Source organism: Pygoscelis adeliae, unplaced genomic scaffold (genome assembly GCF_000699105.1).
Source record: "Pygoscelis adeliae isolate BGI_AS28 unplaced genomic scaffold, ASM69910v1 Scaffold174, whole genome shotgun sequence".
Classification (NCBI taxonomy): Eukaryota; Metazoa; Chordata; class Aves; order Sphenisciformes; family Spheniscidae; genus Pygoscelis; species Pygoscelis adeliae.
In genome coordinates this window covers 4,425,161-4,445,624 of record NW_008824676.1, presented here as the reverse complement: position 1 = coordinate 4,445,624, position 20,464 = coordinate 4,425,161, and the positions used below count along the sequence as shown (strand labels likewise).

The window sequence follows — 20,464 nt, the reverse complement described above, 5'->3', positions numbered from 1 at the left end:
AGAACTAAGATGAAGAACAGAGACAACAGTTTAGCCTGATTCCTTCTGTGATCAAGGAAGCAGGATTAAATGCTTCCAGTGGACCAAAAAAAAAAAAAAAACCCAACAAAAAAAACCCACCCCACTCTTTACCCCCAAGTAGTTTATCTCAGTTACAGTGGGCTCAGAACCAAGATGACTATCTTTGTACGTAGTAATAATGAAAGCCAGTGGAAGGGGCAGAGCTAGGTGATAAAGGGGAAAACCCCATTTCATTATCAGTAGCTAGATGCAACTCATGCACTCAAAAGCTAGCCTTCTCTTTTAATGATTAGAGATCTCAATGTTGGCTTATCAAAGACAGCAGATTCCTCAAAAGTCCTCCTGGTTCACGATCAAAGATTCTATAGCTGAAAGCTCTATACTTCTTAGATTCACAGTACTGGTATTTTCAGTTAGGGACCAAATTAGAAGAAATCTAGTGGTTACAGTACTTCGAATACTAATTTTGACAAATCAGTTCTCCTCCAGTCTCAGTCTTAATTCAAGTCAGTTTTAAAAGGTGCTGCAGTTTTACCGCATATTTAGCAACTGGAATATATAGAATACTCGCAATAGCTGTGATAACTGCTACTGAAATAAACAACCCCTCTCTATACACATTAGAAGGAAGCTGACATATTCCCTGTATGGTAGAAAGGTTGCTGCCAAAAAAAAAAGTGAGCATCTAATAGTACAGTATTCAAAGCCATAAAGTAGTCCCAAGCTTCAACTGATAGAAAAGAACAAAGAATTATCAAAAAATCCCAGATCAGCCTAGCTTGTTAGCATCCCAGGTTACTCCCATCTTCCCAATAATCGTCTCATATCTTTTCTTTAGAGTCACAAAGATATAAACGTGAAGAACATTCATACACAGGTTTGGTGGCCAAACAACATACTTGAGGATTTCTGCACAAAGCAAAAGAAATACCCTCATCTCTTAAAAGTATTTGTGCTGAAGCCAATTGCATTTCTGTACCATTGCATGCAGGATGCAGCATTGGTTTTAAGACTTAATACATTGCTTCAGTTTAGACACAGGTATCTACAGTTGTATGTGGTACAAGAAAGCGACACATCTGCACAGGTATGTTTATTTTTTTCCTGTGTTTACAGTGCTTCAATTGTAATTTTAAACCATTCAGAAAGCACAATTTCATACCAATTTTACATACTTTACATCACAGTTCAACAATGTTAACACAATTGTATCTACTAAATCAAATGAACAAAATGGCCATGAACATTTACACTATTCTTCTGTAAACAAGGTTTTTTTATAAACAATGGTAAATGGAATTAACACAGACCACCATATGAAAGAGGAATGAACTTTTCCTTAAATAAATCACTCTGTTTATAAATACTTCAATTCTCTCAATATACATTTACAGACATAATTGATTAAAAGCAGATTACCTACACTGCTCTTTAAAAAGAAAATGTCTAGAGATGGACCACTGTGTTAAATTCACCTAAGAAGCAAGCATATGATTAGTAGAGTGTTAAAAGTATTACTGTACTTCAACCTCACTTCTGTTTGTTTACACCAACACTGAGAAGATTGTCATGTTAGGGAACTTTTACTTGAATTCCAGCAAGTTACAATCGATCTTGTAGTACACATATGGATAGTACTCCTGCTGACTGAGGTTTAAGCCTGGAATATCCATAGTTGCCTGCAAATAAAGTTTTGAAACCAGTTACACTCTTACAATTCATTCCGACTCAGAAGTAGATAAAACATTCATAAGTTTTAGAAGCAAATAGGCCAGGCAAGACTTCAAGCTTAAATTTTCATTCAGTGAACAGTTCAAGTGACTGTTTAAGCAACAAAGCTAGAACTTTGACAAACGAATAACAGTTATTTTTCAAAATGAAATACAAGTGCTTTTTCCAAATCTAAGTAGTTTTGCATCAATAATTCACATTTGTTGCTATGGTAAACACACCACCACTAAATGGAAGGAAAAGTACTGCAATTATGTTTTACTACTTCTAAATACACACAGTTTATGAAAAGAATGTCAGAGTGCTGAATGATCCAGGAAGTTACATGAAGTTCAACATCTTTAATTTTCACCTTAATTGTCTCACATACATCCCCTTTCCCCCAAAAGGCCTGGAAACACTTTGGAAAAACATTACATTAAATATAACATTAAGAAAGATTAAAAATAATCTTTTTAAACTCAGCTAAACCCATTGTGTGGTCTATCTTTAGTTAATCTTTGTATTGAAAAGCAGTGCTTTTCATAGTTAAAACAAATTAGCAGAATAAGCCTCCTAGAAAACTAGTTTTAAACATGAAAATGAGACCTCTACAGATGGAAAGGACGACTCCATCTTGACATCAATTCAGCCTCCTTCAGCAGAGAAGGACAACTATGTTAACTTAAAAACAAAGACAGCAATGCAACCAAAAAAAGGAGTTGTTTCAGTATTAAGGCCACTGTTACCATAGACTGTGGACAATTTATGTATTCCTTCTGGGCTCAAAGAAGATATGAAATGTGCTCAAGTTCCTTAAGCCTAGTTTCAGATCAAAGTTGACTTTGTTTGAATTCTTTGAGGATATGAATATGTATGCAGTCTATAAGATATCTTTCCATTGGTAGTAGGAAAGAATGCAGTAGGAAGAAGTTATATGAGACTTTTATACCAGACAGCTCATCAAATGCATTGGTTGCAACTTTAAATACCATCTGCTTTGCAAAAATGTAAAATAGGAGTGGCATTTTTACAAGGAGACATGATTTTCTGTATTGTGAGAGAATGATGGAGAATATGGAGAGGTGTAGCTTTTTAATAAAGCCAACAGACTATGTTTTTGTTTAAACAGACTAAACCTAATATTGAAGGGGAGTAGCAGTTACAAAAATACTTACATCAATGATAGCTGCTGCACTGCTGTCAAGGTGTTTGTACAAGTCATACAAAACCTCCCTCAGTTTCTTCATTGTTTTCTTATTAGGCTGAAGCAGCATTGCCTGGAAGTTAACTGGCAAACCATACCTGAGGAAGTCAGGCAGAAAACTATGAAAACGCTGAAATAAGCCTTCTTTTATCTTTCAAAGCAGAATTTTATTTTATTTTGAGAAATAATCCTATTGCTGAAGAGGAAATTCTGCTCATTTTCATTTCTGCAAGACTATTCTGTTTCTACAATTCATTAATAAAGTAGAACAACTTTCTTCAAGTTTAAAATAACAAAACAGAAGTCTAAATGCTTTAAAAATAATTTTAAATCCTAGAGTACTTAGCACAATTCTCCAAGTTACCTGAAGTCTCAGACTGAGTTTTGGACATTCCAATTAATTTACTTGCAAGACTTTGCTTATGCCACTAGGTGGAGAATCTAGTCTCTACTCAATCCTTTCTAGGTGTGTGGAAACACTTGCCAATACTCAAATCAAGTTCAGCTTTCTTCCTGACTCAAGTTTGTCTTCAAAATAAGCCCGCAGCAGCTATGAAACAGACTAGAATGGAAGTTAATGTGATTTTTTTTTTTTTCTTTTTCTCCTCTGGTTGTCTCCTTTATGACAATTTATCAAAAAGGCTAAAAAAAAAACCCTTCCATTTTCTGATTAAGGTAGAAGTCCTTTCAACTCTAAAAAAATCCAGGTCCTTCCTTCTGCAGAACAACTACAGCTGTTTTTAAGTCAACTTAGTAACTATAGTTCTGGATAGGTATGAAGAAAAAAGCAGAGAAATTTTAGAATATTGAACGGTTTAATACTGAAAAGTTTAGACTACAAAATTCTTAGGAAGGCATGTTTTAAAGAAAAAGCATGTATTTCAAGATGTCAAGCTATATTACTCAAAGCCTGAATACTTTTTATTCTGAACTATTCACATTTCCCACTTAAATAGAAAATACAGTAAGCTCTTTTTACAAGCAGCTCATAAAGCAAGCTAAGAATCAGCAGAAATGCCTTGCTGCAACTTACAGAGTACCTGTAATTCCTAGAGCACTGGTGGAAAGACTATCCAAGGGGCAAGATACACAATTATCTACCTCAAATATTCCACAGCTGGCAACAAGAGCTATTGCCATCAGCTATTCTTACTGCCCTACTTCTTGCTTCCTCCCTCCCAGAAGAGTGGCATTCACACACCTCAGTTTGGTAAACCCAAGCTAGATGTGAATTCTTACACAGTCTAGGAAAAAAAGCACTACTCAGGTCTGTGTCATTACCTCAAAACAGATTCAACAAAAACTCGTAGTGCTTTCACATGAATCCATGCAATGAAAGCTTCACTGAAATTAACTTTCAGCCACCGAACCAGAGGCCCCTGTGAAAGGGAAGAGGAAAAAAAAATTGTCATTCAAACTTCAGAAAAAGATTCAGCCCATTAAGCATGTTTTAGCAGATACTCAATATCTGTACCATGATAATAATGACAATTTAAAGGCAGAGTTTGCTATGGACATAACGGCTCAAGGGCATTTCGATACTAAGTAAAGAGAAATTTAATGAGACTTCTGTTGTCTCTTCAGTACACCATCTCAGCTGCCGTGGGCTAACTATATTAAGGACCATTTTAGTAACACCTGATTATTTCATTCAAATGCTTGTCCATTTTCAAACTTCATATATTGTCAGCTGCAGTATCAGCACTTGGTTCAATGCAGTGAGGAGCATTTGTGCTACAGGAAACTCAATTATCCCCGAGCAGATTAGCTGGGTGGCAGGCTGACTATGTCATGTCATCCTTGCAATGCTTTCTCAGAATCACAAGTTCATGAAATTGTTATGTAGCAATAACGAGTCTTAGATGTCTCATGTTTCTATAATGACTAGTTTATACAGACTTACAAACTGTTTCTTCTTGTCAGTTGACAGTCTATTCATTTCTTCTTTATCCGCTTTCATCTCTTCTTCTTTATACTGGAAGTCACGGACCATAAATCTGCATTTGGAAGTGAATAAAATCAAAAGTGGCTATCTAGAGATCCTTCAAAGCATGAGAGACAGAACACACAAAGTAAGCCTTACTTATACTCTCTGGCTTTATGCTTGAAGTCATCCACTGCCTTCCTGAACAAGGTGACGTTACAAAGGTAGCTATCTTGATCCTCAAAGAGTACACTACACAGAAAAAAAAAAGTGTCAGAATTAATAAGGTTCAGGTCACTGCTGATATACAGTAGCTTAAGTTGTACTTTATTGCTACTAGGCAAGAACATAAATGTAGATCATCACACGGGATTAGTTCCCAAATACTGAAAGTAACTGAAACTTTAGCAACTGCTCTTGTTACTCCCTTCATAAAGGATGGCAGTTTCCATTTCACATTCAGAGACTTCACCACTCAGAAACACTTCATATGTGTTTGTCTGGATATTTGTTCAAGTTATAATTATTTTAAAGAAAAAGGAACTAAAGCTGGTTTAATACTGAAAAATTTGGACTACAGAATTCTTAGAAATGCGTGTTTTAAAGAAAAAGGAAATGGATTTAAAATAGAAAAGGACACAAATTAAAAAGACATAGGTTGGTAAGAAAAAGTGTTTCTTAGGCTGTAAAGACAACCCCTAGATTTACTATTTTATAGTTCGAGACAATACTATTTATTTTGAGACTTCACCTTAGGAAAAAAAGCTTGAAGAGCTTTCCTCAGTGTCATTGTGTCTTCAATACAAGTATTATCCAACAGTTTAACAAGTCACCTCTTCTTAAGCTATCCCTAGATCATGGTTTCCCAGTAACTAAATAAGAATCATTAGCAGATCTCCCACTAGGCTTAAGTTGATCCAACTCAAATGTGAAGTTAACCTGAGTAAGCTCAGATTTTATAACTGACATAGAGCTGGTAATATCAGATCTGCCTGATCAAAACCTCAATCTGTCAGTTAAAATTAACAACACAGCAATGCTTTGTGCTACATGTTGACTTTAGCAATCTTGTAACCACAGTGAAAATAAAGTGGCTTAATAGTATTATCAAATCCTGGCCTCAGTCTTGCCCATCACAGACACCAAGCATCAGCTTGGTACCGACGACCTTTGTTAGCCTGAAAGAGACAAGTTACTTTTCTTTGCACACAAGAAAACCATCTACACTTCCAGTTCTTCATTCTTTAGCAGCTTTCAAAGAGTATATGTAACTTGTTTCAAGTCCTCTGAATACAGGCATAAAGCTTACAGGCTAGCAGCTATAGTATTTGTTGCTAAACCCCACCATGCACTAGCTTGAAGCTGAATGTGCCTGACCTGAACTAGATTAACTTTTCAATTCTTTTACTCTTCCCACATAACTTAGTTTGATAGCTTTGTTAACCTTAGAGTTAGAGATCCTCTGAATTTTTCCTCAACTACAACATAATCAAGCTTGATCAGATAAAGTTACAAAGCTAGACATTTTGACAAGTTTTTGACCAATCTTTAAAATTCAAAGTCACTACAGATAAAGAACACTTATAAAATACAGCACATGCAAATATGAGATTTAGCATTTAACAACTTACTTGCTGGAACGTGGTACAACCATCTCTGCTAGTGTTTCATATTGCTTAACCCAGTCATTATAATTTAACCTAGAGAATACACAGATTATGGTTAGACTTTTAGTACTGTAGTAAGAAATTTTAGATTAATGGATCAAGTTTTTCCAAAAAAATGTTAAAAACATTTAATCATCACATCTTCCAACCCAGGTGTAGGTTGTCAGAAATACACAAGACATCAGGGACAGTCCTTCTCATGCTGATTTTAACATTATTGCTAAATGAACTATAATGATAGCAAAAGTAACTTATTTTATCTTCATATAACTTTACAAGTGTAAAATTTTTGAAATCAAAGAACTACGAAATTAAATTAGTCATCATTAAGTACAGATCTCAGGGGACCAAATGGACTTCACTGTCAAGGTTTATCAGAAACTCCTTATGTAGCCTTGCTCTTCTGAGTTACTAATAGGAATACTTTTTCCGCAATTACAAGTGGGTTCCCCAGGGTCCTGCACTTGCCTGAAGGACCACTGGGAATTTTGGAAGCCCTGCCTTTCTGTAGTTGGTGGTGAAGAGGTTCCACCCTTTCAACACCAAAACCAAGTCAAAAGTAAAAGAAAAATAACAGATGAGATATACTAACCACCTGTTTTCTGCTAACACCACTGCAAAACTGTTTTGCCTTCACTGGAGTTTTACATGAGAGAGACTACTGCTTGATGTGATAATCAGCCTACTGGCTATCTTTACAAGTTAGAAGCTCTCTTTGTTCCCACCTCCAGAAAGACAGTGTAGTGCCATTTTCTCATTTTACAAGAGTAAGGACATCTGTATCACCACTTTCCTTGGCCGGGGAAAGGGTGGGGTTTTTGTTGTTTAAACATTTCAGGAACAACCTATTCCCAGCAAACCTTTGACACGACATAAGCCGTGTTCCATTGGTAGAGACTTAGATAAGTAAAAAAGCAGTGTTCCAGCAATCTGAAAAAGTGCAGAGCAAAGAAGTAGAGAGTTCACTTCACTCACTAAGTGGTGAAAGCCGGCATAGTCCTAACCAGGATAATTCAATCGTTAAGCCTTCTAATGTAAAACAAGTAATGTTTTTACTCAGTACTTACTATTTTCGTACGGATACCTTCTGCAACATGACTAGCCATGGCTAATATTAGAGAAGAGACATAAGTCTAATCTCCAGTTTCTTAAAGAAATTCATGAGCACTCAGCATTCCTTATGATGAGTTCTCATGAACAATGGAATACAGGTACACAGGCTCATTTGCCTCTACTAAGCATCCAAAAGTTTGTGTTCGTTCATCCAGGAAAACCCCAAGCAAATTCAGATGTCCTTTTTTACAGTATTATAGGGTTGTGGGATCTATTATTTGATTTAAATTTCTTATTTTATTCTGCTCTTAGGACAAGCAATAAACTTACTTTGGTACAATCACTAATAACGTGACCAAATATTCTGAATCGAGTACAAAGTCCTCTTTCTTTACAATATCAGCAAGACTTCTGGTTAGCAAGCTTCCCCTGCAGAGAAACAAAGACAGCCAGAGTAAATACTTGTTTAAGAATTGAATTTGTCTGGACAACAGTTTCCAGTGCTTGATAGTATATCATTTTCAAAAATATATTTTACTTAAGCATTCTCTATTAGCAGAGCAAACAAAACGTCCTTATACACATTTTATATCTTACTGTCTAAAGTCACTGAAGGTTTTTATCAGTAGCTCCACTGCTGTGCATCATTTCCATATTCCAAATACCTCACACACTTAAGAAGCCAAGTTCTCTTTTTAAAAGTGATTGAAAGACACAAGAACCATTAAAACCATTAATTGTGAAGTCTAGTATATGGAGCCTCAGAGTTACAACTAACCTAGCACAGAGCTACATACAGAACCTGAATAAAAATTTAAAGCAGCATATTGCCTCATATTCACAAAAGACTAAGAACATACACAGATTTAATGGGGCTTAGCTGACCAATCACCATGGCTGAAGATGGAAATTAAGGCTCACTCATAAAATGGCTATCATTAGTATGCCCCATGGTTCTGAATCAGCCAGCAGGCTTGTACCATTAACTGTAACGGTAGGGTTGGATCAAATTAATCAGCCATATTTGCACAGAACTACTGTACCTCAACTGTACTTCAGATAATCATCTCATGCACATGACAAGACAGCAGGCAGTCCTTGTTTAATTTATTATCTGCGTGTATGCAACGGCTGTCTCTCTGCTGGTTAATTTTGAGGGAAGAAACCCAGTAATATTGATATGCTTAAAGCATAAATTGGAGTGAATGGAAAGACTTCCTTGTTTAGACAGACATCGAAGTAGCAGTGTTACACACCACTTTAACAGCAAGCTTCTCTGAAAAACTCCAGCAATTTATACTATTTGTACATGCTTTTGTGTATTTCATAATTGCTTATCAATCACAAGTGAGCTATTACCAGCAAGTCAGCTGGTAATAAGTGTTCTTTCATGACAACTGCTATTCAAGATTGATAAACACCTCAAAAATACATTAAGCTTAGAGCCTGTACCTCTTCACGCGTTACTAAGTTTTCATGGTAAGATTCATTTCCTGTGCTACATAAGCAAAAAACAATGTGACTTACGCATTCTTTCTTTCCAAATTCTGAAGGTTCCCTTTCAGATTATTGTATGCTGACGCTCTTGCTTTCAGATCATTGTCAATCTGGTTTACTCCCTTAAAGATAAAAAGAAAAGGAACATTGTCTAAAGAGCTAGAATAGTTTTTAAATGATTTCTCAATTTCAAAGCTTAGATCTGCCAACAGGAACTTAACGAAAAATACGCAAGTTAAAATGTTTATTTCTCTAGTGCTTGACAAACTTCACTCAAAACTCAGAAAACTCTAAGTTAGAATTCCTTTAAAGGAAAATCAGCCAATAATAAAAGTTACATGTCCTCTTCTGGTATCAACTGGACATGCTACTGCATCCAGCTGATCATTATTCTGTCACCTTGAGGCTACCACCCTCCATCTCAGCTGACAGGAGAGATCGTTTGAAGTTTACCTTCCCACTGTGATACAAGTACACTTGTGAACACCGAGTATCATTTCCTCCAGCTGCTACCTCACTTCTCACCATACTTTTCCCTCACTAGAGTTTCAGTGACAAGAATGATGGTACAGTTTTATGAGTAGCAAATCAAAAATTAAATAACCCAAAGCATTAATGCTTTGCATCATCTACAACTTAAGAGGAGACTGTTGCACTGTATTTGCCTACTGCAATTTTTACCTTTCCTTGAGATGAACAGCCTTGGTCACTCAAAGATTAAATTAAGCAATTAGTAGGTCTTAAACATCCAGTCATACTCCTATCAGTGTGTACCCTATACAAGGAAGTATTTTAAAATAAATATACTTAGGAACAGTTGGATAACTGAAAGAACGTGGTATAGGATCGGTCTGGCATCGTAATGCTGCCTACTCCCTCCTTCACTGTGTCCTCACTATGGTGTGTAGGTACAAGCATATAAAAATTCCCAGGGACAAGTATCTGAACACAGTCAAGGGACTCTCCCTTTATTTAGACTTAGACAGTTGACAACACATTTTGTTTGCATATAACACTTCAGCTTGGGGATCCAGATATGATTTTATTTCCACAAAATAAATCTCTCTTACAAACAACGTCACTTAGTTATATAGTGACCTTGTTTATGGTAACACATAAGTTCACTTGCCTGTAGCAGGAAAAAGTCATTAAAAGCCTGAACATTCTGGCAGTTTCATTTGGCAACATGTTAACAGCTTACACCTCTACAGATAACAGCAATGCTTTAGACAAAATACTCTGAAGAAAAGACAGTTTACTTTTTAAACAGAGGAGTATTTAAGGTTATTTAAATTCTTTGACCGATGTAACCTTTAGCAAAGCATGTGGAACGTTTCAGCAGGCATCACAAAGCACACATCTTCATAAAAACTTTTTTACACTACAAGAAGTGGCACTAACTTTTTTTTTACTGCTAGAAGACAGCATTAGGGGAAAAATTAATCAGAAACTATTAAGCTAGTACCTTTGTGCATTTGGACTTTTTCCCAGACTGACAACCTTCCCCTCCGCCTTTTCCAAGGATCAAAACTTTCAACAACAGTCTAACTATCCATTGTTTAATGACAAAAAGCAAAAACCATTGATACCAAACACTGCTTTTACAAACCAGTTCCATTCATCATTTCCTAATTGTCAATACTCTAATTGCTCTCATTTGTAAAGTCAGTAACCTTTTAAAAGATGACTGCTTAGACAAAAGCCTGCTACTGCTGCACTGACTGGAGTTTACTGTAAAGAAGAATCATCTTTGCTTCCTATTAAAATGTTAGAGAATGCAGAACCACAAACTTCAATGACACAGCAGAACTCTTCAAAAATATATTTGTGTAAAACTGCCAAATGAAGCGACAATACAAACTTCCTTTTGATAGTAGAATTGGTGGATAACTCATAGATGTCATTACGAAATGAGGCAGACCCATGATATTGCTAAAGAAAGTATCAATCTAACATAGTGGGCCTATTTCTACACATAGCAAACCCCAGATATTTAAACCACTTACATAGTCATTGACAAAACACGAGTGTCTTCTTGTAACTATGAAACTGAGCTCTTGTACTTCAGTAGATACCTGGGTTGCTGAAAATGTTGGACTAGGGCACTACGGCTATCGAGGTTGTCTCCTTGCATAACAGTCTTATGACCATAATTTCAAATACAAAGAATGACTAGATTAAGTGACAGTTCTCACATGGCACAGATACCATCTTCAAAGTCTTCAGTATTGACACTGGGGTTCACAATACTTCTGAAAGTTAAAAGCTGAAAAAGCTTGATGGATAGTTTCAGTAGATTTCCTTTTATTTTAAATGTTTCCAACACTGCTATCATTTTTCCTCAACTGACAAACTCCCCACTGCAGTTGCCATTACTGTCATTTTGGCAGACATCAGAATCTGCTGCTATAGTGAGTGAGGAGGATATAAAACCATAAAGGAAAAGTAGCATCTCATGATTTGACAAGCTTTTCAAGTTATTTTAACATCAACATGTCACGAGGCTTCACAGATTTTAATGTAGCTCTATCAGTTTTCCTACATCTTGATGTTAATCACATGCCAAAGTGAAGATTTTAACTATGTCAGGACTCTCTTTGCTTTGGGACAAAACTGCTTCAAGTCCTGTGACATTATCTCTCCTATCTCTTACTTCTACAAGAACGTAAGGCAATTTCAGTTGTCGTCCTTCTCTTCTCCACTTTATGGACACACATCTGTGGCTCACAATTGAAAACATTTTTTAAACTATTTGAAATTAGATTTATTACACAGGTGTCCCTGAAGCTGTCCCGGTAGAAGACAGGTACAGGTAAACATGCAGAGAAATGGAAACCCTCAACGGGATGATTCAGGCTGAACTCCAGCAGACCTGTTTTCTCTGCATTTAGCATCCAGTCTAATAACTCAATGAGGTCCCTAAATTAGATGAAGAATGTAAGCCAGTTATTTAATTGAAAGTTCAGGTTCTAGAGTACAGCTTTCCTGCAAGCAGATCATTTATCTAGCAAACTCCAGGACACAAGATAACATGCACTGAATCCTTGATATTTCAATAAAGGGCATATCCTTTCATGTTCTTTGTTGCTTTTTCAACAAACTTAATTGCTACAAAAACAAGTTCTATACTATGGCAACAGCTAAGTTCCAAAAATGAGACAAAACACAGTTGAAGACTTTTTTTTCCTTTTTAATTCAGTAACTTTCACTCCTATTCTAAGGCCAAACCAAAGGAAAGGAACTTTTTCAAGAACCACTTCCTTGGTAAGACTTGTAGAAACCACTTCACCCTGTCTTCTTATGTTCTCTCTATCCCTCTTTCCCCACCAAGTTCCTCTTCTCCCAACTTAAACTTCATGCCTATACCTGCCAAGTAGCTACTGTAAACAGCTGAATACTTCATTCTGATACGTTCTTCTGAAGAAGCAAAAGCTTATGTACTTAAGTAGTGACAGATACTAAGATTATTATTTTATATCTGTGGAATATTTTTAATGTGCAAATCTTAACAGTCATAAGACTGTCAGCCTTCCTCCAACAAAACTCCACACTGCAGATGTTTTCCAGCAATAGTTACTGAGTGTAATTTGTGGAATAAATTCAAGATGCAGCGATAGTCCCAAAGAAAATATCAAAATGAATGCGTTAGTTGCATTCTCAGTCAGCTATGTACCACATATTAAGATTTTGTAATCTCTGCAAAAATCTTAAACTAATAGTTTCAGGAAAGAAACTAACATCTAGAGAATCTGCAGTTATAGCAAAGCATGAGCGCCAGCACTTACCCCCATCCCCACCCCGATTATAGTTCCCACATATCCACCACCAAAGACTATCTCTATAGGTACCTGGAGCAGCTGCTTCTTTTTTCTGTATTATGTGTTTTATTGACACAGATAATTCCAAGAACCAGTTTGCAGATTACAGAAAACAGGAAAGAAAAAAAACTGAAAAAGTTGGGAAGATATTAAAGCAAGGGTAGCTTACAGAGAGCTCTTTCACTGTTTGAATACAGTAAGTCACTGCTGAGGACCCCATCTATGCTCACAGCAAGTACAAACCAAATTAAATCCCCAAAGTGTGAAAAACTTTACCAAGGTAAAGACAGGGGGAAAACCCATGACAACACTCAAATGAGCTTTCCTTACATCTAACATTGAAGGCTTATTTTCCCCCCTCACAACTGAGGGCCATAGCTTTGAGAAGGTAAATAAGTTCCCTGGTTCACTGCTAATAGCCCACAAAGTTTGAAAACATCAGACAAATGGCATGCCAGTACAGCAAAATTTAAATGTAAGCGTTTGCTAGCTATTTATTTGTTAACTCAGTGATCTTAGGAAACAAAAATCAGCAAAGACAGCATGATGGCCTTCAGGGAGCACTCTCCAAATCCTATACCCATCCTAATATACTTCTTCGGTTACAGACACTGCTACCAGGTTCACTACTATTGTTATCAAAGTTACATGAAGCTAACAAAAATAGACAAATAGCTTTGAGTACCAAGTTTTGTGTATAAATATCTCAAGTTCAAGTAGGAAAGTTTTATAAACCAAATTACCTTACCTTTGCAATAATTTCTGAAATATTCTTCAAGGATTGCTTGATTGGGTACTTGGCCATATCCCACTGGAACCTTGTTATATAGGTGACCAAGTCAACTAAAATTTTAAAGAAGAACTTTGTTAAGATAGACAATAAAAAGACTGATGTGTTATATTCCACGTAGGATTGCTGTAACAGAAGAGTACTATAACAGACTGTTTGTGGACCTTCACATGTGTGGACCCTGTTGCTTAAGAAATTTGAAAATAAACAATTAAGTTGTAAGTTATCCGTGACCTCTGCCTTCAGATACTGGTTTCTCCATCTCTGTAGACCCTAAATGATATTTACTACTAAATCAATGATCACTGGAGAAGTACAGGCAAGACCAACTTTTTTTTGCTTTGTGTGAAAAATGGGTGGGAGAAGGGAGGGTTATGATGAAAAAAAGGCCAAGATTATGTGGCTTACCTGAAGCAGCAGTTTTGTAAAGCTATCTATGAAAGAGACTACTCCAAGCCCCTCCCTAAGAATAACTGTGTTAATTAGGACTGCTGCACTTGTCTTCATGTTAACCCACTCATATTAGCCTCTCTTGCATCAGTACAACCTGTGTTAAATTTTATGAAAAGGCTTTGAAAACAAAATATTGATTTAGAGACCAGTGAGACTCTTTACTATAATAAAATGGACAAATACTTCCATGAGACAACTAGTTTTATGAAGACATTCTATCACAATTTGGGAACAACTGAGTATTCCAGCATAGCTTACATAAAATCATACCTATATTCAGATGACAGATTAATACAAAGAATGTTTACAGTGATCAGTAACAGTAATTTTAAGGTGCCACCAGAGACCAGTCATGACAAAACACAGCGCTAAAGGATCAAAAGGCTTCTGTAAGTGAGTATTTAACACGTAGATCTAATTTCTTGCCATTCTGGATCCTATAATTTGTTTCAGGGCAAGCGACTCATGGTAAAAAGTACTTCCATGTCTAAACTAGGCTTTCAGAATGTCATACAGAGAAGCAGCATTCAGTTTGTTTCAGGATCATTGCCTTCCCTCCTACACTTTTAGGATGCACATATCATGGTTAACACTTTACCTCCATTAGCCAGAAGATTCTCCTGAACTTTATCTTTACTGTCTTCTAGAACATCAGCCATATACTGGGCCACTTTCTTTACAACACTGAAAAATGAAAGATAAAGATATGAAAAAAAACTAAAAAACCTTCCATTTTGAGAAATACTATTTATGAAACTAATCTGAAATTGCCTGAGATTGGATCAAAAAAGGAAGAGTTGATTGCTTTACATACAAGCTTTCCAAGAGCACAAGCTGGGCTCAGTGTCTGAAGGAGACCAACTTCTCAAATACATGCCAGAACAATCCTTCTCTAGTGTTGCTACTCATCAGTTCTCAATAAGGTGAGGCTACTTCCCTCGCCTCCAGGTAACAGGGATTGACTTCAAGTGTAATCTCACTATATTCCAATCTTTTTTTGAAGTCTGTTGTACTTTCAAAATCCTAACCCCTTTCTAAAAATAGATAGCGAGGTAGAAATCATCAATAATCCAAATTAAACACAAGGCAACCGTGACAATGAAACACCAAAGATAACTGAAGAGCTATGGAGAAACCTCAGCCCTAAGCCCTCATGAGATCTGACACTCAAGACCTGCCTTCCTCACTAGAAAAAGCTATGTTTAATATTATTCATGTGCCGTGCCAAATAGTTTCCTTTTCTATTTAAAAACAACTACTTAACACTTCTCTCCTTGAAACAGAAGATGGCTCCACAAGTTTGGTTATGTGAAATTTTGTTACATTTGCTCAAAATCACTTTCAAAGGACCATTAGTTTCTTCAAAATGGATTGGTTTTGCATTTTAATATTAATGTTGTTTAATCATCCCTGTGGATTAGCAAACAACATGGTTACCTTCTCAAAGTCTGTAAATAGTATTCTAACTTGCTAAAAGAACAGTTTTCACTCCATTTCATTATCACTTCCTGCAGCTGTCAGGCTCAATTCTTAACAGTTCTCTAGCAGCACCCAGCACTACTACAGGGAGAACCATCCTTCATCAATGCATAACGTCCCACTATTCCACAAGAAGTTCAGATTTTCTTTTTCCAAGTAGAGATACTAAGGAAAACAGCAGCTTAGCTTTCTGAAATCTTAGCCGACTGCCTGCAGAGGATCACTAGGAAATAAAAAAAGCTGGAAATAACCTGTGTATTATTAGGACTCAGCAAACCATCACATCATTATTCTAATATTTTGTATGCCAGTAAAAATAAACTGTTACCTCTCCACAAACGCATCCAGTTTAGCCAGCTCATCTGACAAACCAACCAAAACATCCAGTGTGCCAACCTAGAAGTAAAGATCAAAATGCATTAGCAATTGTGTATAAACATAGAAAGACAAAAACCAGATAATAAAAGCTAAATCTCCTGAACAGGTAGCTTTGCAGAACTACATAAAATACTGTACTCTAAGATTTCAGACTCGTTGATCTAACAAAGTCACACTGTGTTTCACTTGCTCAAGATACCCCTAAAGCACCACTGTATCAGATCTAACTCACTCTAGTTTGGTGCACAGTTTCAGTCCTGCATTCCAGCCATCCAAAACATGTTAAAACAACTTTTACATTACGAATTGGCTGCACTTCCCACAAGTCACTTGCTTTAGCATTTGATTTACTACTTTAGATCAAATCTGAAATTTCTGTAATCAGGTATCTCAGTGCTGGAGGCAACCAGAACATTGAAAACTTTGAAGATACAAGAGTACTGCAGTAGTCAGACCAACAAGAGTCTGGACTTTTTGCATCTGGAGTAATAGAATATCTAGCTTGTCTACAAGCTTTCACTCTTTCTTCCCTTCTCCTCCAGAAAACACTTTCTTCCCTAATTTGATGTAATAATCTAGAGCAATACATATACCTTCCTGGGGCCAGGGATGACACTTACCATTTCAGAGTCTGTATAATTCAAACATGAAAATTACAGCACAGTAAAATAGTCTTTTTGGCTCTTTCATAAACAAGTCTCAAATGGGTCTAAGACATCAAAAAGTGTAAAAACAGTATAGCTACACTCAAGTTAAACAGCCAAAGGGTGATTATTTTTTAATAGGTCGTATAACAGTGTTTCTTTGGTTCTCTCTTCAAGTACTTACATATTTGTTCATTCTGTTCAATGAAAGTAGAAGATACCTCCAAAAAGACAACTCTTATCTTTAATACTTTAGCTACTAGTTTATATTTCTTGCTGAAATATTATTAGGCATAAGTGAATCTTCTGTCTAGTCAAGATGCTATTAACATTATTTTTAGTCTAGCATCTTTGTTCTATATATTTGACAACTCGACTTTACATAATTCCTGTTCTCTTTAGCCTTGAAGCAGAAAGGAGCACAATTACTTAAGTAACATCACAACCAAATTGCTTTCCATGCCCCACCTTCTTCTGAGCTACATGCAGAATAAGGAAGCTGATATTTTGACTAGTCACTTACAAGCCAGAGGGAGGACAAGTAAGTCTTTAAGCAATAAGGCTGCTGTTCAACAAAGACTACATCACTGTTTCAATGAGTTTTAACTAAAGGATCTCACTCAAACAGTTTTACCAGGTCCACAGAAGCCAGACTGCTTCCCATTGTATATAAAGTATACTCAGCTTCTGCCCCTTCCAGGAAGTAGAATAGAAACAAAACCAATCGTTTATAACCCTAATGGGCCACATCAGTTTTCAGTGATAACTTTTCTAAACACTGTAGGCACCCCCCCTACAGTTTGAAAGGCATCCTGACTCACATCCAAGGATCTCCTGGGAGGAGACAGACATTTGTTGTAGTCCCTTTTCTTACCTCTACTAGTATGTCTTTTGAAATAACTCGGGCCAGTCTAAATGTGAATGTAAGTCATGGCAGTTGGAAGATCCTCTCAAAAGACACACTGAAGCACTTTGTGCCCTGGGCTCGTTCCTTAGCAGAGACAGCAACAAGGCATCATGCCACCTGAACTTGATCCATTCTGTAGACAGAGATTGGTGGCATTTTTTCCTCTTCATTTTGATATGCTTCGATGAGCTTTCACTCAGTTAAACTGAGCTCACAATTATTCTTGTTCAAGAAACGTCTGTGTGTCAGGATAGACCTTTTCCTAATGAATACACTGGCTCATAACTTTTCCATACCCTGATAATTGTATTTAACCAAGAGAAACTGCTTTCAGATTTTGTTTCTCTTCGCTTCTCACAGTAATAGCTCAAACCGTTTTCTTCCCATTTTCTATAACACACATCAGCAGGTCACACTGGAATGCTCAGCCGGAGACAACCACTACTCTAACAGAAGAATGTTACTTTTGGATAGAGAAAAGGCAGCAGCAGTTTGATCAACCCCTGTATTTTAAATCGAGCCTTTTCACTGCATCTCAGCCTGAAAAGAAAAAGCAGACAATTCAGAAGTAAAAAAAAAAAACCCAAACCTAAAACAAAACAGAAAACCATCAAAGGAAACTGTATCATCTGAATACTCAGATCACAAGCCTCCATTTTTCTTCTAATTTTCTTCTCCAGCTAACTGCTAGCAGTATGAGGTCAAGACTACCATCCTTGGAAAAACTGCTGTATTAGCTGAAAGAACGCAGCTTGCTGAACCTTTAAAACTTAGAGTGAAGAATTTTTAAATTAGAATTTCAGAAAAGAGATAATTGTTGTCTAAATTATTTTTTAGATCCACACATAATCATCAAAAGAAGTCAGCTGTTCTCTCTAAATAGTTTGCAAGTATTCCCCATCTATAGTCTTAGTGTAAAGAAACAAAGATGATGCAAACCAAACATACTTCTTAGGACATGAAATGGGGCTTACATACCTTCAAGTCCGGAATATTGAACTTTGAATTAGTAGAAAGATTGTTATTCTTTGTAGTTGCTGCATGTAGTTTCTCCCACGTCTGTTGACAGGTTTTTTCTCCAGGAGCAGAAATCAGCCAAAACTCGGTCATTTTTGTGTCTTTATCTTGATGCTTTCTGCTTCTGAAGATAGAGGCAAGATGCTAGTAGAAGGGAAGTGAGGCAGGGGGGAAGAAAGAATATCTGCCATTAGTTCAGGATTCAAAGCTTTGCCTGAAGAAAAACATCTCATTCTATGTTACTAAAGTGCAGTTCCAGCCACTGTAAGCGATTTTACCAAGAGTATCACGTGGTTCCAAATTCATTTTTTCCTATCTTCCAAATCACATTTGCACAGTTGGAAAGTCTTTCTAAACTGCCCATCCTGCAAGTTAAAGTGGGCTGAGTTTGCAACATTAACATCTTTCAACTGAAATTCCACAAAAGATTATAAGCGATCTAACTGAAAATAAACCAAATAAAACATGATCCAAATCATATTTTCACGGCTGTATATATTTTCCAGCATCTGTACAACAGACAACTTTTTCTGAATACACACAAGTGAAAAAAAACAAATTTAAACTCTGACATTATAGCTTTTCCAATCACTTTTCAGGTTAGGACAGTGTTTTAAAGTGAACAAATGCCTAAAAAATATTTTAATCTGATAAACTTTAGTTCATTCTTTCAAGCAAAGAAGGTTCTCCTGGCAGCTAAAAATTTCAGCAAAGAGGAGGACACTTTCTAGTCTTGGTATCTCTGTTGTCATTGCAGACCTTCAATAACATTACACATACTGGCATTAGTCAAGAGAGTACTGGTACTAAATACAAATTACGTTGAGCTACTTTGCAAGGGACCTCGAGGAGGTTAAGAGTATATATGTTTTTCTTTCACTAAGAAACAGAACAAGCCAGTTGAGAATTACCGGACTTTTTTAATGAGGGAGTGAAGAACAAAAATCAAAGCGTATCTTGACAGAATCTAAATGTCAAATTCTGATATTTGCAATGTCTTCTGTAGCAGCTTTGAAAGAGTAGAGACTAACCTACATTTCATAATGAGCACAGACTACAGTACTCAAATTTTTTTTGAGAGAGAATCAGATATTGTATCTGTAAGAATTAATACACAGTAGCAAACTTTGCCCAAAACAACACACGTAGGTCCTTCATCTGTGTAACCATTCTAGGGTCAACAAGTTATCAAGGGTGTTGAAGTTAGAGATAAGCTAAAGAAAGGCCTGTTAGCTGATTCTTTTGTTCAACTACTCAGGAAGCCTAAAGCTGAAGAAAGTTTACCAACCGTTAAACTAATATAATGAAGCACATCTTGTCACTGGCGTAACAGCCATCCTCCTTCAATTAAGGGGCCTTGTTTATAACTAGAGATGATGGTATCCAGTTATCGAGGCTTTTGATACCGCATACTCCATGATGTCTGACACTGTTACCAGGTAGTAGCACAGCAGTACTATAATCCTAAATACAGAGAGTGCCAAGGCGGGTACAGATGTTTGAGAAATCAGAATATTTACAAGACCAGACACATGTCTCACTCCACACAAGCTTGTCCAGCCTGACCAAGCCTAGTTCTGGGCACCCTCCTGTGCCGGGGCCATGCATCTGCATGGCTGGTTCTTCTCAACAGCAGAAAGTTGAGGACCTGAAAGTTATCTATGCTCTCCTCACTGGTACTACTCTTTCTTCTCCCCAGCAAGTTGCCAAAGCAGGTTGGAAGGAGAAGGGATAACGAGTTCTTTGCTCCTGGAAATAGTATGGGTGAGAAAAGGGGTCCTACCTCTGACAAGGACAGGTGAAAAGCCTGGGTCTACTTTCCCCACCATGCTGTGGCCTTGACTGTTGGGGGAAGGTCTCCGAGAGCAGAATCAGAGAGCAGGGTGAGACCCATGCCAA

At 36.8% G+C, this 20,464-nt stretch overlaps 1 protein-coding gene across 1 annotated transcript; it reads right to left on the bottom strand.

Annotated features, from left to right (window-relative positions):
• Nucleotides 1-1,093: 1,093 nt before the first annotated feature.
• ATP6V1C1 (ATPase, H+ transporting, lysosomal 42kDa, V1 subunit C1) lies at nt 1,094-18,723 on the bottom strand. The gene is made up of 12 exons (XM_009323088.1): nt 18,527-18,723; nt 15,948-16,015; nt 14,739-14,824; nt 13,646-13,740; nt 9,110-9,201; nt 7,913-8,011; nt 6,494-6,562; nt 5,022-5,114; nt 4,842-4,935; nt 4,220-4,317; nt 2,910-3,036; nt 1,094-1,700 (listed from the first exon to the last, which is right to left on the bottom strand). The coding sequence occupies exons 1-12, from the start codon at nt 18,656-18,658 to the stop codon at nt 1,605-1,607; spliced, it is 1,149 nt and encodes a 382-aa protein (XP_009321363.1). The 5' UTR covers nt 18,659-18,723; the 3' UTR covers nt 1,094-1,604.
• Between the last annotated feature and the right edge of the window lie 1,741 nt (nt 18,724-20,464).